The sequence below is a fragment of the Bombus flavifrons genome, chromosome 1 (genome assembly GCF_040668555.2).
Source record: "Bombus flavifrons isolate JBK064 chromosome 1, iyBomFlav1_principal, whole genome shotgun sequence".
Taxonomy (NCBI): domain Eukaryota; kingdom Metazoa; phylum Arthropoda; class Insecta; order Hymenoptera; family Apidae; genus Bombus; species Bombus flavifrons.
Window position 1 is genome coordinate 4079122 of NC_138442.1, and position 16772 is coordinate 4095893.

Sequence of the window (16772 nt, forward strand, 5' to 3'; positions counted from 1 at the left end):
ACTAATGATCAATGCGGTCACAAAATACAACATGAGCACATTCCCCACTCTCCGCAAATAGCTTCACTCTCGATGCCATGATCATATAGACAGGTCTCGATACTCACTAGGGAAAACCGCCCTAGTGAGTATCGATGCAGCTTTATGGTTCGTGTAGCGCGGTAAATATGAATTTGAACAGTAGTGTGACCGAGACAATGAAGAAAAGAAACTAAACGTCAAAATCATTTATCAGTGATAACTACAATTACTCTCGAATTTATCTTTTTACTTTTGTTGATATAGGAAAGAACATTGACAAGGTATAAATCGCTTGCTTTATATATGATTAACTGTTAGTTTCGAGTTATTCAATTTCACAAACACGAGCTAAGTGCTTTTGTACTCTACGGCAAATAACTCATCTAAAATTCCCCAAGTTCCTGAACGATCGCCTAATGAAGTTATAGGAATTTTTTAAACAACTTTGTTTACAATTTTGAACGCAGTTCAACTAACATATAATAAAATATAATATTTATAAATTTATATTATAATAAATAAATATAATATTTATAAATCAAAGAATAGGTCTACAATAAAAAGCTTAATAAAAAACGATGTAATTGTTCAGTATCGTCTCCATGAAAGAATTTCTATATATTTTTACCTCCTAAGTTTTAAGGAATCACAGAATAATTACAATATCGAAATAATATGCTTCAATAATTTATTCTTTTCATGATAACGATAATATTACTATTAACGTTCGCCACAGTTTCAAACTGTTTCCAACCAATCATAGAATCAACTATCGATAAAAATTTAAAAAAGATTTAAAAAGCGCCATGAACATCGATGATATCCCTTATCATATTGTCCGGAAACATCGCTAGGAAACCATTCGTTGATCAAACGATAAGTTTAGTCAATCAAACCCGTAACCAATCGCATTTGTTCGAAAAAGTTTCAAAAACGGTGGTCCATTCCATTATCGTTCGGTGAGAATACAATTACTAACTGTTGCGATATAAAGCTGAATACAAAGGTTTAAATACGGAACAAGTTCGACATACGATATACGTTAGATACACGTTGTTTCGTCCAGAATTTGATACGATAATTATACAAGTATCTTTTTATTAGAATACAGTTTTCAATGAGAAGGATGATTTACAGACGCGTCACTTCGGAATTATTTAGTGCCCTTAATTTCCCATCCGAATGGCTGGATCGACGATGTCGAACTTGAGTGTGCGTACTGATAATATATCCACCCTCCTCCTGTCGATTGTGCTTCTCTACTTGGATCACCGGCATGCACCGCGGAGCTGGACCATCCAGACATTCACAACTCAGACTTGCGTCTAACTCGCCTTGATATGGCGGTGGTATTAACAAACTTTCGGTAGATTTGGTTGGCTGAAAGTGTCTGTTAGAACTACCCGAATACGTAGTACCGCTACTCGTTCTCCTTTGAACGGTTCCAGTAGGCGTTTTTGCTCGTCCATGAGCGCCTTTCCCAGGCCTCTCTGCGCTATGTGTTTTTATAGTAGCTGTATCCAAATAACCGTATCCGAAACCGTAGCCGCCGAACGCCTTGGTAGTTAGATTGTCCCAGGACTTTGGTTTAGCATACTGAAGGCACGGCGGTGGTCGTTGATGTACGCTTGGATCCCAGTAGAGGGTATCCGTGCTTAGGCTCGTCGAACAGGAGGCTACGCTTTCGGCTGCGGTCGAGATATCGCTACTAGTAACAGAATGCAAACTGTGTCCTGATGTGCGCGAGCAGCTGTGCGCACCATGTTGTTGCTGTTGTTGCGTTTGCTGCGATTGCTCTCGCTGTACATGATGATGCTGGGCTGGTTGCTGCTGCTGCTGCTGCTGTTGTTGTTGTTGTTGTTGCTGATGATGATTCTGTTCGTTTCTCGCTCTCCGTTGTTTCTCACGACGTCTACGACTGGGTACGCAATTTGGATCACAGCAAGGACTTGCTAAGTCGTACGCGTCTAAACTACCGCTATCTGATTGTTCCCTGCGACGACTGGCGCTCGAAATGCAAGCAACGCAAAGGCTATTCTGGGGTGGAGGATGAAGAGGAAGCGGATCTCCGCTGATATTAGACTGTTGTTGCTGTTGTTGACACGATTTGTGCGATTTCGATTTGGCTGGCGTACTATTCATCCCGTTTGCCTGGTGATAACTATGTCTCGACGAAACGGTTACTCCTGATTCGCTTGACATCTTTGAGAGGAAGTGGTGGTGATCGCTTCGCGAACGGGGAGGCCCTACTGCTACTAGACAAGCGGTGTTCCGTGGAACTAAACATGGTCGTCCATCTGGGAACTATAAAAAGTTAAAAGTATTTGTTATTTTCTTCGATGTTGCAAAGATTAAATCGATCTAAGATATAATATATAATAGACAATAAGATGTTTCTATATAGGATACCACGTTATAAAGTAACAGATGTTCCGTGGACGTAGCAGGCCGACAACATTGAATCGTGGAAGAATTGAAACTCGATGACGGCGATGGCTGATTGGGGTTACTCGTAATGACACTATTAGGCGTTCTCTTGCGTGCTGGCAGTGAATGGGTTTTCCATCGACCCATGAGAATAGACCGTTCCCTCTCGCAGAGTCTCTCTAATTCACCGAGTCGTGATTGAAGAGCACGTTGTAATTCGATATAGCGCATATGTAATTCCACCTGGCAAACAATAATGAATATCATGTTTGAGTAAGTAGCTAGAGTGTATTCTATTTTTTAAACGAAAATTAAAGTTTTAGAAAGTGGCTATATACTTTCCCGATATTTACCTTTCTTACACAGTCTTCGAACGACACAACCATTCGCATCCTGGTATCACAGTTCTTTATGAAATTAACCAGTGTCTTGTGATCCGCTCTGTCCATTTCGTGGCCGTTTATCGAAAGTATCACGTCACCCTCTCGCATTCCTGCTTTGAACGCTGGTCCATCGTATTCCACGTAATCAACGTACGTGACCATCTCGATTTCCTGCTCCCTCTTGTAATGTATCCCATAACTCTGTACAATTTCAAGCGAATCGATTACAATGTTTATATTTAAAACGAATTTTAATTCTTGTAAGAGTTGAACTTTCTGGAGAAATTACTGTAACATTTGTGGAAACAAAGATAGTTACAGGGTACCATGAAGGTATAATTATTGATAAGAGGAGTGCACAAAGATGTTATATTTTATGTAGCTTGCAGAAAGTACGAGCAGATAAACGGTTACGTTACCTGTAACGTGAAACCGTATGTGCCATTTTTCTTCTCGACGATGATGGTACGACGACGTCTGTCCTCATCTGCCCGTGTCACTCGATCTGACTTTGATCTCTCCAACACAGCCTAAAAAGAAAAAGAGCAACACCATGGTAAACTCACGATAAGCGTGAAACAAAGGAGCATCTATTATCATCTTCTAGCAATGCACATACTTTAACTAGTAAAACACATGTTCCGATAAATTAAACCAACTTTTAACTAAACTTCTAACGAATCTACATCCTAAATGTAGCGTCGCAACGAAAACAACGTAACCCAAGATACACATATAATGATGCATGTTCGGAAAATACTCGCGTGGGAGATGGAAAATAAAAATCAACAGACGCATCTACCAACAGGGAACAGAGGAAAAGAAATCTGGTAACAGACGAACAGTAACAACAATAATAACAAAAAAATAATTAAGAATCAGATAATAAGATTCAACACACGTTGTGCAATCCACAGAATTTCCTTGACCACGAAAAACAACTCGAAATGGGCAACAAGAAACTGCTCGAGGAAGGCTGTTTCAGCAAATAAAAATCATTCTTTCGATACACGAGTCGATGTAATAACATTACACATTCCACGACACCACTCCATTCCTCCTCGTCGCTGTTCTCAACGCCGGCACGGTGTTGTTGCCCGGCCACCTCGGTATTCTGCGGCGAGTTGTTCATGATCCCTCGAGATACACACGGAACAACGACAAAAAATCGGGAGGACCGACCGTATTATCTCCACGAAGAAATATCGGATCACCACCTGGCGGGGGAGATCCCTATGTGCGTGTGGCCGTGGTCGAGAGAGAGGTGCCGAAGAGGCTTTATCAGGGTGTACACACACGTTTTCCGTGCTCTCTGTACTTCACTTTCGATCGTGCTTCACTTTCACGTTACTCTCACGCATTGTGCTTACATTTCGAGAGGCGACGCGCCAGCCAGCCAACCAGCCAGGCCGCGAGGTTAACGTGCGTTTAGGCGCGATTATATATGCTCTTTTATTGTTATCTTCCTTCCCGGCTGGTCGCCGGTTTCCAATGCGCCTGCCCGACAATATCGGCTTACAACCCTGTTCGTCGTTCGGTGGCAGGCACTGAGGGTGGCGGAGGAAAGAGAGAAAAGCACGCGCAGTCTCATCCTCGTGGTCCCTCCTCTCTCACGTTTACCCCCTGCCTTCATTCTTTCCGCCACCTTTTATCACCCACCTTCCTTCCCTTCTTATCCCTTCCCGTACATATATGCGGGACAGGAATAACTCCTCGCGTGCAATGTCCTTGCAGTTTGCACACCGACCGCTTGTTTCCTCCGCGGTTCATGTCAATGAACATATCGTTTTCGATGAATCAACTTAGCTGGACAAATGTTTCTTTTTTTTTCTTTTCTCGATTTAAATTTTTCTTCCACGTTCTTTGTATCTTGAGATGAAATTTCCTATGATTGGCGGATACTACCGACCATAGATATTAAGATTAGAACACCTATTGATTATATTTATTGGAAAACTTTAGCAAATTTTACTTTACTATCTCAGTTAAAATGGTAGATGGGATAGTTTAACTAAGGAAAGTAGCATAGAAAATCCTCAACTTGTGGAGTGAACATTCTATAAATATTTTATTGCATCTTCAATGGTCTAAGCGGAAAGTGTAAGATATTTTAATATTTAACAAAAGGGTAATACAGGAAAATGGAAACTGAAGGCAGCGTGAATGTTTCATTAGTTAGATTCTTCTTATTTCTTCACTATTTCCATTTTGGTACTTCGCCGAACTGGGTACTGAACGACGAGAATAACGTGTCACGACGCCATCCTCGCCATGGTCTCTGATGTATTTTTACAAATGTCTCGACAAACAGAGAAATACGTATCTTTTGCGTAGCGAAGAAGAATGTAAAGGAAAGATATTCAAGCAAAGTGATCGCAAAGGAATCGCTTATAGCCGGGTTCGTTTACTGTTACTTCTTCTTCTTCTCCTTCTTCATCTTCTTCTCCGTACCGCTCATTTTGTCAACTCTTTGCTTCACGATTCTTTCCATTGGTGAAATAATCGGAGTCTTTTGTATTTTCGGCGGTGGCAGAGGCGGAGGCTTTGGCTTTGGAACTGGAACGTGCCTGTGGAAATTAATTATTCGTTTCACTAAATTATTTTTCATAACAATAAACAAATAAATCTTACTTGATAAACATATGTATTTCTTGAAGGGATCGATCCTTAGTCACATTAATCCAAATGTTTGATTGTGTTCTGGGTTTCACGCATAAATCTTTGCCCACGCAACATTCGGCATTATCGCGTTCTTCTTGAGCCTCAAACTTTTTTTGCCAACATTCTTCCCATTTACGCAAGCGTTCCTTTTCTTCCGCTTCGCGTTGTGCTTTTCCTGCTTGGTCCATCCGTGTTTTCTCCACAGGCCGATGAAGTTTCTTTCCAGTGCGCTTCTTTTTTCCAGCTTGCTCCACTGTCTTCAGATTCTCTACATTCCCGATGTTTATCTTTTCCCAACACGGCTCACTAATTGTTTCCTCCGGCCGTTTTAATTGCGGGAAAGTTTCTCCTTTAATAGTCGGTAATATCTTTCTCGTGATATTATTCAGATTAAAGAAGGCCTGAACGAATATCGCTTCCCATTGGAGGGCTATTAATGTATTTTCGGTTAGAATCCTGAGTAATATGTATGGAGAGATTAACTGAAAAAGAAAATATAAAACCAATAAAAAAAAAATTAATAGAAGTATGGGTAGCCTAACTCTTAAGTGGTATATCATTGAATCATAGGAAAGTAATAGGAAGTGATAAAAATATTTTTTGATTACCGAGGAGAAGTAGTGGTTGCTCAGGTTCGAATTGTGTGCTTCGTTATCTGTTATGCTTATCATGACTACGGACAATTTCGTTCCATGTGTGTTTGAGTTAGGAAATATGGATAGTTTTTGAAGGTTAGGTGTTGAAACAAAAGCGATTAGTTATTGAGAAACAATTTCATTTTCATCGATTGTTCCCATAAGAACACGTGTTCAGATTCTTCGATTTTTTTCAACGAGTTATTTTATATCGCACGTATTCATTTTAAGGAAAGCCTTGAAGTTCTATAAAACAAAATTTAAATCCTTGTAATTTCTCGAATAAATTAATAAATTTAAATAATGATCTGTTCAAATAACGATCCTTAATAACCACTTATATGAATTTTATATGACGTTAATACTTACACAAATAAAATAAAATCATCCGTCTTATTCGCTTGGCACATTGTTCTCTTTGCCTTCTAAGTATTACGGAGAAGTTTCTACTGTTTTCCAAGAAAAGAAAAGTTTCTTTTCATTTCTGTTAACCACAGGTGCAACTGTATTCCTTTACAGGACATCCACATTTTTTCACGGTCTCCTTGCTAAGCAAATCACCGTGTGGTTTGGGTCCTGTCGATAGGGAGGAAGCACCGCAACAAGGTGAACAAGGAGCTGGCTTTGCACACGGGCTGCATTTCCCTCCTGCAGCTGCTTGTTGACGAGCAATGGCGCGAAAACTGGATATTGGCTCAGAACAACAACACGGGGAAGCTACTTGATCTTTCCGTCGGGCTTTCGGCGAACATGGACATTGTTTCCTAGAAAGAGATAAAAGAAGCTCGTATATTATTTAGTAAAAAATAATTGAAGAATTTGTAGTAATTATGCAGAGTTTCAATGTTTTGAATTGTATTTATTGGAGGAGAAAAATAGTGTAAAAGTTTATTTTGAATTTATCTTGAATTTATATCACGTTTGAAAAAGTATATTGATTTTTAGTTGGTTTTTGTTAGTTTATTCAAATTACTGGAAAATAGATCTATTTTCTTATTGCTGCAGTCCCATTAAATAGGTGAATAAATGTTGTGACAAAGATCTTCCTTTTATAATGGACATCAAAGATAAAGTAATGACACTGGAATGAAACAAAATGCACTCAGACGTGACTAAAGTCTAGGCAAACTGATCCAGCTGAATTGCTTTCGCTTTCGAACGCGTCCAATTCGAACAAACGAACCTCTCTCTGCTCTAGTTTTAGCTCATCCTTCTGTTAGTCACGAATGATTAAAGCTTTTCATCTGCCTATAGTGCAGAAAAAATCTAACGTCTAAAAAGTTAGATTATATTTTAGTAATATGAGACAGTGTAAGAAGTTAAGAAGAAAAGAACAAAGGGCAGTTAGAAATAACCAAAAATAAACTGACATTTAAAAAATAGTTTTTTTAAAGTAGAGATTTTGTAAAAATTCAGAATACTAAAACTTAAGAATCCGGGATATTAAAGAGAGGAAATGACTACGCACGAATGATCAAACTGGTTGCACAACTGTTCATTTAACTCTTAGATTATTAGATCATTGAACCTAATCTTGTTCAAAAAGGATGCAAAACGAGAAAAACGAGTACCCTGAGGATGGTTGACGCGAGGCGCAGCACGGTCGTGGACCATAATCAGGAGGTTTAGGTAAGGGGGGGCACGAAGACGTCTGAACGATCGGTGTGGCACAACAGGTTCTTCCTGTAGACTCTCCACTACCATCGATACATTTCTTCGTACAGGTACACGTCAATGGAGCTGGTGTATAGCATTCAGAGGGTATCTTTTTACATTGAAAAACAGGACTGTCGTCCGCCCCTTTAAACAGATATGGTTTCCTATTGTGTGGTATTTGAAACTGGGTGATGATCTTCTTGCCGAAACAGGAAGCTCTTATGTAAACTGTCACAGATCCAACGCATTGTCCTGTTGCTGTAGTAATTTTAAACGTGTCCTTGATCGTTTGACAAGGATTCGGTATTTTGAAGACCTGTTGGCTCAATACGGCGTTTATTATTGCTTTTGCCTCGATTTGATGACAGCCAACCAGCATCACATCTGGTAGCACTCCAGGTGGTAGTTTCTTATAGACAGATAGTTTTATGGGGAACGTGGTTAAAGGTCTTTGGAGAACGATCGATGGCAACGCGAATAAACAAGATTTGCCTTTCTTGAAAACTTGCGTGTCGCCTTCGGTGCAACCGCAGCCATCTGTCAGGGCTTCTTGGCAAATGTCGACTGGCGGCAGGCTAAGAATCTGCGGATTAATTTATGAAAATATGCTTAGTGTAGGTTCGATAGGTTCTTTGAATTAAAACAGAACAGTTTTATTTTATTACGATAAAGCGAAAAGCCGATTGAGAAACTGTTTACCTATTAAAAAAATATATAGGAACATGTTTACATGTGTAAAGATTGTGACTGATGAAAATTTGTTTAGTCAATGATCTATTTGGGAGTTTAATAAAATGCTGAATTACCTGAAAGGAGACACAGGTACACGCAGGTAATAGATCGTCCTGCATTGCCCTTATCACTGGGATTTTAACCTTTTCGACTAGAAATTCGATCAAGAAAAGTTCCTGTTCATCAGCCATTTTTTGAACAAGATATAATATTATGAAGTTTCGAATACGCTTCCCATAATTTTAGCTCTTGATTATCAGAATATTTTAGAAAATTTGTCTGTTAACCCTCAATTTTGATATTGCCATCAAGTCGGACGGTTTCGGAAATTTTGAGATTCGGAAACCATCCAGGGGGCGCTCCGCAGTATAATTCAAAATGATCATTCATCTACGACTTTGAGAATAAATTACGTCTCTCACTTGTATTATTTTACTTCGGTGGATTGTATAATTTTTAAATAGATAAAGATATAATTTGCTCTACTAATTCGAGTAAAATAATTCTCAAACAAAAGTAGACTTCAAAACCTCAAACAAATTTTAAAATACTCCGCGAAATAAATACTTAATCAGAACTAACAATAAAAGCTTAATTTAACTTCGTAGTAAAGAATAAGAGTTTAATAATAATCCGTATAAACGCAAAATGCAACATATACAACAATAAAATCAGTATTCTCGCATTTGTAATCCAAAAAACGGTATCTAAAAAAGACCCAATCTATCCAATTCATTTCTTTTTCTTTTTCTTTGCGTGTGTCTTTTTGTACACCTTATCATCAGTCTGCATCTCTCTGGTCTCGCATCGGATAGGAGGTCCCCTTTCAGGCCCTTTCGGTGTTTTCATTTCCAACTGTATATCGGACTTTTCTCCAGCTCCGACAATCCCTTTTTTCCCAATTCTGAGAACGAATACGTCATGGTCAGGATCGGTATCTGGTGTAGCTTCGGACTCAGGTGCCACGGTGACTGTCGGCTTTTTGTCCTGACCCGTGTCCAGGATCCCAGACACTTTCAGAACCACAGCTTTTCCACACGGTTGCACCGGTCCACGGCTCGATTGTATCAAACCGGCCTGCTTGTGCACATCGGAACAAATATTCGGTTTCGACGTCGTCACAGGAGTTACTTCGTTGATCTGTTTGCAACTAACGTTTGGTTTCAACGTGGCTCCGATTGGCTGTCCACACGGTGTACAAGGATGTTGTTCCTTGATACAAACGCGACAAGGAGGCCCGTCTTTCAATAATTCGTCTTTCGACTCCCTATAGACGTCCGCAATGTGAGGATCAACGATACGACATTTGTAAGTTGGTGATTTTTCGTTACAGTCGCCGCCTTTGAAGATATAAGACGAGATAGTTCTATCAGGTGGCGCGTCAAATTCGGTGACGATAGTTTGCCCGAATGCAGAAATTCTGACGAACATGCATATATCACCGATCGTGTTTTCGTTATAAATTACAGGAACTTCTCCCTCGAAGACTTTCGGTGGTGGTGCCATTTTGTGCCAGCATTGCAACATTTCTTTTCGTAGAGCGGCGAAATGTTTGGAAATATCTAGCTCCCCGTTACCTATTAATACATCTGGTTTCACACATTCTGGCATTTTTTTTTCTACACATAGTTTGATGATTAGGTCCAAATCTTTGTTGACCACAGTGTATTGATCTATGGCGAACATCACGGAGCGACCACAAAAGAAATATTCGATGTCGTCTGCAACTCCTGCTTGAGGTTGAAATAACGGATCCACAGGAGTTATTTCGATACCGTTTCTCCCTGTGAAGTTAAGGAACTCCACAGATATTGTCGTGGGGACGAAGAACATTTGGTTGAGCTTCGCTAAACGTTCGCTGGTAACGTGATGTATGAAGAATTCTAATAAGAAGAGATATTGTTCTTTGCAGTCTGAAGAAACAGTATCGCGACTTCCGAACTCTGGTACTACTACCGCTTCCGATTTGTTTTTGCTACTCTCCCTTGAAATTTTTTTCTTCGCACGATGACCACGGTCCGTAGATCGATTCATAGACATCACGATAATCTGAATGAAGAATTAATAGAGCTTATTTGAAGTTTTTGGTGAGTGGAATTACTTGAATTTACACTTCGAATTTTTATGAAATTAGAATTATTAGGTTAGAGCATTTCCATGAAGCTTGCCACGAAAATTAGTCGTAATGGTTTCAGACAAGACGAACAACCTTGAGGAACTGGTTTCGATTTCTTGCTCATAACTCATTGGAACTTTCAGATCGAGACGCGATTTGGCGCCAAGATGATCGGCTTGAAACCGAGAAGCGGAACCGCATTCCCTTGATAAAGTTCCGAGAGTCACGTCGGAACCGATCACCGACACTGTCATTTTAATGGAATGGTCGTGGTTATCTTCACTTGCAGACAGACGAACCACAGTTCCCATGGAACCTCAGTGAATCATCGATTCGATAAGTTTGACTGATTTGTGAACTCTGTAATTTCACAAGTAAATTTCACGTAGGAGTTTAATTCTTCTTTCTTTTTTCGAATTTGAAAATGTTCATGGTATGAATAAGGAACTATTTAATTAGTGTTTGCATATGGCGAACTGAAAATTATAATAATGTATATAATTTGAGATTTCGAGAGTTTAAATTTAATCAAATATTTTGACTTTTTAAAGTATCATTTCTTTTGCTATTAATATTTTAATTTGTTATTTTAATTAATATTTAAAAATATTTCATTCTCTTATTGCAAAAATATAATGAATTTTGTATATTAAAATATCAGAACACTATTTCATGTAAACTCGTAGTGGTATAATTTACACTACCATTACTCTCAATCAGTCCTCCATATGATAGTTACAGGAGAAAAACATAATAAGTACATTTTTATTGATTTTTTAATTTTAATATCACTTTATTGCTAAAGAGGAAAATTTTGATATAAAGTAGAAAATTAGATAAAAATTCAATTATGGTAACATGGGATTAATCGACTGTTCCCTTTTAAAAAGTCTGACTTATTATGTTCTACAGTCTCCGCATAATTATGATATAATCATCTTATGGCGGGGTGATCTAGTTTCCAGAGCCAGCACCTCTCGATTATTACATAACTGAGGTTTCGCCTACATTCTTATCCGATGGAGTATTTTACCATGGAAAACCGGCTCTCTCCCATAGATGCGTAGCTAAACAGCTCAAGTCGATAAAAAGGACAGTGTGTAAGTTCATCGGTTAGAATGTCGACTAATCTTGTTCAAATACGATATCATTTTCAACATACGTTATTGTTTGAAGAACGAGCATCTTGTTCAACACGAAAACCGTTACCAATCGTTACACCAATTTTCATGAAGATATATCTATATCATAAGAAAATTGGAGAATCTCACAACGAAAAGTTTGTCAAATTTGTCGACTTTTTATATAATAATGCATTTCAGTAAGGAACGAAATTCCCAATGGTGAATTGATTGTTTCGTGCTTATTATATAAATTTATAATAATTTTTCTTTCTTCTTCGACCGATTCTTTGTCTCTTTGTCTTATATTAGAATTATAACTGTTACTTATATTCCAATTTAAAACTCTACTTGTGTGGACAATGTCTCCAGATATACCTGTGCTAATTATATTGACATTTCATGAAACCGTTTTCATAGATTATTATGAAATTTATTCCGCAAAGGATTGCTGAAGATATATATAGATACATTTTTTATTTGTTAAAGCGTTCTAAATAAATGAAGTTTCAATTATTAGCTCTGATAAGCGTATCCGTTTAAAGTTTAAAGCACGTGGCAGTCAAACGAGGAACGTTATATTATGTTTATCGCCAATCGTTTAATGGATCCCCCTCGGCCAGTGGCATTGAAGGCGGTGCCACAATTGAATTAAAACGATCGAATTAGGCGAATGTTCGTGCAATTGTTACAGACGACCCTGTAGCACCCATACAGGAACTGGATGCACGCGCTTTAGACCGATATCTTGAAAAAGAGAAAGAAGGGTACGTGGATTCTCCTATAAAGGATAATGGAATCGTTTTCCAAACACTTAGTACCATGCCAAAATGGAAATCTGATTATCAACAGAAGCAAAAATGTTAGTACTACGTAATATTATAAAGATTGTGACTAGAGATTCTTTTACATTAATTATTAATCTTTCCATTACGTATTATATGTATATATTATTTTGCTAATTTAAAAAAAAACACTGAATATAGATAAGAATATTTTCATTGCAAATAATTAAACAAGATATTTAAATATTGAATGAAACTAGCATTCCAAATTTAATAGCAGTAGATTTAGAATTAATTTTATCGACAGAACGTAAGTAAATGAAAAACAATACCATAGATTCTAATGGAAGTATCTGCCGTTTTCTGTTGGTAATAACGTATGAACGAGTAGATCCTACGAATTGTCTGGAATATTAATTCCTCCCCAGTTGAAGTAACAGATCGACACATACCGGTCTGGCAATTTGGACCAATCGAATGTTGGCCGGACGAATAATTGAATGTCCCAGAAGCAATCAATGATCTAGCGAATTCTGAACGACACTAATTCGCTAATGAGTCACGAGTGATTTATGACCTAATTTCAGCAAGCCTTCGAATAAAATAGTATTAATTGCTAATCACCGATCCATGTCACCGGCGAAAATAAACTGTTCCAAGATGAACTTAGTTTCAATCTTAAGAAAAATAAAAAAAAAAATGTTTTTTTAAAGCAATTTTCACTATATTCTTTAATTTACTAATTCAATAATTTATTACGATTGAAATATATTTGATTTATAGCTGTGTTTTCGATATTCCCGCGATCAAGACAATATGAATTATGGTACACTCGTGAAAGACGATTGAAATATCTTGAAAAACAGAAAGCAGCCATTGTACCATGTGGAAAAACACTAGAAAAACTCGAGTAAGTATTCTTGTTGTTCCACTGACACTGACTGAAAAGAATAGAACAGTACTACCAACAGGACGGATGACGAGCCGTGTGATTTGTTACAACCACCAATTTGGTGGAAAGATAAATCCAGAAAATCAAGCAAGTTTCCAGTTGGAGATATAAACGACTATGCGTTCGAGAAATTAAAAGATTTCGACCATGAAAATATGAAACTTAGCGAAAAACTCGATATGGATCATCCAAAAAAATATATGCCAGGCGTAATCCATCAAATACAGGTTACTATTTATATAGGTTACTATTTATACAGACTATTATCTATATTAATGTTATTATCTATACATCCAAGGTCTTCTTTGTTGGAAATGAATTTTTAAATTTTCAAGTTTTCAAATATTCAAATATTCAAATCTCTTTTGTGTTTAGCTGTCTAACGGCAACGTTCGCTAAACCAGTATATACTAAAAAAAAAGATTGAAATAATTTGTCTGTGTAGTGTGAGAACTGCGGATCTGTCGAATTAAATATCCGGGATATCGCACTGCGACGCCATAACAATGTTCTTTTCCGTTAAAATCGTCGGTCACATGAGCTTTATTCGTTTCGCCGCGATAAAAATCGTATCCTTATCTCGACATTTGCAAGCAACACGAAATGGATCACGGTCGTAACTTCGACTATCGTCGGACTGAACATTTGTTATCGCAACTGTCTAATTACCACATTTATATTATTATTAATACCACATTGTTAGTAAAAATTTAAAAAAAACACTAAGATGCCATTTTAAACTATAATAATAAAACATTCGAATCAAATTATTTTGGAATTTTTTTACGATAAAATAATTGGATTTTGATGATATTATATAAAATAACATACCTGCAATGCTACAAAATCACTTTGAATGGAACATCTTTGGAATATTTGTATGATAAAAAGATTAAATTTTAAAGACATTTCGTGAAAAACAGCTGCGTAGTATTTGCCCATCTCATTGATGCAATAGCGTTACCGTGTGCACAAGATGTTACATGTATTTTTCATACGATATTATATCAAGACTGCGCGATTACGCGTTGAAAAATATGCGTGACAGACGCGAAATGCAAATACATATCTTGTTAACATTTGCGTTTCTTGCACCTCTTTCAACTTGATCGCCTTCAGTTGGCGCGGATAAAAGACGAAAGATTAAATTTTGAACAGAATCCAGAAGACACGACTATGAAGGACACTCTTGATCGTGCAGATGCTTTTGAACCCGTTCTAGTAAGAAACGAAACTTTGCCAGCGGGACCTGTTGACATAAATGTTTGTTATTCTGAAAGACGTACGTGAACTTTTACCTTTTTATTCTATTGGAAATCTGCTACGAGATTCTACATTTCATATGATTCTTATTTAAATAACATAAAGTAACCTCTTACCCTTTTTCAATTTTCTAAGTATCATAATGGGTATTTTTATCTTCTTTAAAATTATTTGGATTTTTCTTTACCGTTTTTTGAATGCTATAGAAAAGAATGATAGAAATTTTACCGTCTTTTCTATTTCTGTAGTTGATAATGAATTTAAGATTGTAATTTAATAAATAGTTTTTAAATTTGTTTTTCTAGCGCCGATACTGGATTGTTGTGAAGTCGGAAAGGACGTAGAAGGTGATAGTGACAGACGATGGCAACCTGTTCATGAAACTTTAGAACTTCCAAAAACGGAGTTTGAAAGAGACCATGTACTACGAGAATTAACTAGGCCGTTTTTACACAATTTGCATACGTGGTACTCAAAGAATAAACCGACAAAATTAATCATCCCCCTTAGACATTCTGGAAAAAGACCAATGCCGGAATGGCGCTTTTCTCATTTGTAAATTGATTAAAATTAATAAAATTATTTCGATAAAAGTTCATTACAAAATCCCAGCTAAATCTGTAAAGTTATTATACAAAATGGTCTTACACGATATAATCTATGTTATTCATAAATAGATTAGAATCATACACAGGTTAAACTAAAATAAAGTGTTATCGGCTGATAGTAAATCAAAGACGACGTAATTATGAAATGTGTTGCACAGATGTTTCACAATTTTTAATTCCTAGTAGAAAACGTCAATAGTTAATTGCAACAAGACAAATACATATATTTTCATTTTTCGATTAATTTTGCTGATACATGCTGTATTAGTATACTATCTTGCTTAGTTAAAATGTCCTATTTTATTTTTTATGAAAAAGATTGAAATTGTATTATTTTTTTGTGCCATTTTGATTCTTCTTTATCCAAGTAAAAATATTTAATCTTTATTATTTCCTAACAGTATGTATACAACATTACTTAAGAGGTAAAAAAACTAGGAACTAAATATTTCAATATATCTTGAAAAATCAAAAACTATGTACAAGGTACAATATTATCAAGCTAATTTACTAAGCGTAACAAACGATAAATACGTGCACATTATACAGAATTGATTTAAACGTTACTGTTAAACTACGCCATGAGCGGCCAAGATACGGTTATATTTCTATTTTACATGATGCTTGCAAATTCCACAAACACAGCGATCATCCTCACAACAAAAATTGCGTTGTTATGCTTTCTCGGGATTTTGTTTTACGATTTATTAAATTTTATATATTATATATCTTAATTTAATTTTTCCTCCCAAAAATTATCGACAACAAAATATTAATGAATCAATAAAACTTAAAACAAAATTTTTTTATTCAAATAAATTTTTCAAGATGGCATGAATACAATTGAATGACAGGTTGCAACATTTCGCATGGATTGCATTTACATTTCATCGAGCACACTCTTCTCGATTATCAATGAACCGTAGCCACGCTCAATTGCGTATATGATCATGAATTGCGCGATCAGATTGCTCCGATGAAAATTACGTTCAATACCTTTTTTCCTCCTTATCAAATGTTTCAACAAGACCCGTTAACTCAACATCGTCTATGTTTTCTGAAGATAAGAACAAAACTTTCGTAATACGATGCAATATGTTCATAATTCTAATGCTATTTTACATCAGTGTGATATAGAAAATAAATGTTAATAAAATATAAATGTTAAAAAATGTTAATGAAAATGTTTTTGGTATAGGAATTGCGTAATACTGATTAATATCATATATTACTAGCGGTAACGGTTAAAAGATTTGATTGGTTATAGACGGAATTGATTGACATTTTGATCGTTTAAATCGCATCGCTTTATTTGCCTGTATATCTGTACGTAACTGCAGACACCGCCGGCCAGGATTTCATCATGCAATCCTTACCACGTGTTCGGCGAACTAACTTAACACAAAAACCAC

General features: G+C 36.7%; 4 protein-coding genes across 13 annotated transcripts; 1 reads left to right on the forward strand and 3 right to left on the reverse strand.

Moving 5' to 3' along the window:
* Positions 1 to 684: 684 nt before the first annotated feature.
* Positions 685 to 6605, reverse strand: LOC138186226 (uncharacterized). Of its 7 annotated transcripts, none has more exons than XM_069125883.1 (7): positions 6101 to 6467; positions 5463 to 5974; positions 3865 to 5398; positions 3251 to 3361; positions 2802 to 3032; positions 2434 to 2691; positions 685 to 2325 (listed from the first exon to the last, which is right to left on the reverse strand). In XM_069125883.1, exons 3-7 carry the CDS (start codon positions 3961 to 3963, stop codon positions 1153 to 1155), a joined length of 1872 nt encoding a protein of 623 aa, XP_068981984.1. In that variant the 5' UTR covers positions 3964 to 5398; positions 5463 to 5974; positions 6101 to 6467; the 3' UTR covers positions 685 to 1152. The 7 variants fall into 7 exon arrangements, with proteins under 7 accessions (XP_068981984.1, XP_068981967.1, XP_068981957.1 ...); XM_069125866.1 differs by having other exon boundaries at positions 3733 to 5398; XM_069125856.1 differs by lacking the exon at positions 6101 to 6467 and adding an exon at positions 6497 to 6605 and having other exon boundaries at positions 686 to 2325; positions 2431 to 2691; positions 3733 to 5398.
* A 1050-nt stretch (positions 6606 to 7655) lies between these two features.
* Positions 7656 to 8723, reverse strand: LOC138181324 (uncharacterized). Its single transcript, XM_069116074.1, has 2 exons — positions 8590 to 8723; positions 7656 to 8366 (listed from the first exon to the last, which is right to left on the reverse strand). Exons 1-2 carry the CDS (start codon positions 8704 to 8706, stop codon positions 7656 to 7658), a joined length of 828 nt encoding a protein of 275 aa, XP_068972175.1. The 5' UTR covers positions 8707 to 8723.
* A 522-nt stretch (positions 8724 to 9245) lies between these two features.
* LOC138186262 (uncharacterized) lies at positions 9246 to 14730 on the reverse strand. 4 transcript variants are annotated; one of them, XM_069125928.1, is made up of 3 exons: positions 13503 to 13578; positions 12870 to 13129; positions 9246 to 10991 (listed from the first exon to the last, which is right to left on the reverse strand). In XM_069125928.1, the coding sequence occupies exon 3, from the start codon at positions 10553 to 10555 to the stop codon at positions 9248 to 9250; it is 1308 nt and encodes a 435-aa protein (XP_068982029.1). In that variant the 5' UTR covers positions 10556 to 10991; positions 12870 to 13129; positions 13503 to 13578; the 3' UTR covers positions 9246 to 9247. The 4 variants fall into 4 exon arrangements, with proteins under 4 accessions (XP_068982029.1, XP_068982046.1, XP_068982053.1 ...); XM_069125945.1 differs by lacking the exon at positions 13503 to 13578 and adding an exon at positions 13297 to 13411; XM_069125952.1 differs by lacking the exon at positions 13503 to 13578 and having other exon boundaries at positions 9246 to 10564; positions 10725 to 10991; positions 12870 to 13327.
* Positions 11943 to 15495, forward strand: LOC138181333 (uncharacterized). The gene is made up of 6 exons (XM_069116085.1): positions 11943 to 11952; positions 12447 to 12614; positions 13321 to 13447; positions 13509 to 13716; positions 14648 to 14771; positions 15058 to 15495. The coding sequence occupies exons 1-6, from the start codon at positions 11943 to 11945 to the stop codon at positions 15309 to 15311; spliced, it is 891 nt and encodes a 296-aa protein (XP_068972186.1). The 3' UTR covers positions 15312 to 15495.
* Positions 15496 to 16772: the final 1277 nt, after the last annotated feature.

Excerpts from the sequence above, each read along its gene's own strand:
- LOC138186226 (XM_069125856.1), bottom strand. The coding sequence starts at position 3,963 with ATGAACAACTCGCCGCAGAATACCGAGGTGGCCGGGCAACAACACCGT. Across the intron at positions 3,362-3,732 it reads AATTCTGTGGATTGCACAAC|GCTGTGTTGGAGAGATCAAA; the intron begins GTGTGTTGAATC and ends TTTTCTTTTTAG. Across the intron at positions 3,033-3,250 it reads CATACGGTTTCACGTTACAG|AGTTATGGGATACATTACAA; the intron begins GTAACGTAACCG and ends GAAATTGTACAG.
- LOC138181324 (XM_069116074.1), bottom strand. The coding sequence starts at position 8,706 with ATGGCTGATGAACAGGAACTTTTCTTGATCGAATTTCTAGTCGAAAAG. Across the intron at positions 8,367-8,589 it reads GTACCTGTGTCTCCTTTCAG|ATTCTTAGCCTGCCGCCAGT; the intron begins GTAATTCAGCAT and ends ATTAATCCGCAG.
- LOC138186262 (XM_069125936.1), bottom strand. The coding sequence starts at position 10,555 with ATGTCTATGAATCGATCTACGGACCGTGGTCATCGTGCGAAGAAAAAA.
- LOC138181333 (XM_069116085.1), top strand. Across the intron at positions 13,448-13,508 it reads AAAACACTAGAAAAACTCGA|GACGGATGACGAGCCGTGTG; the intron begins GTAAGTATTCTT and ends TACTACCAACAG. Across the intron at positions 14,772-15,057 it reads TGTTTGTTATTCTGAAAGAC|CGCCGATACTGGATTGTTGT; the intron begins GTACGTGAACTT and ends TTGTTTTTCTAG.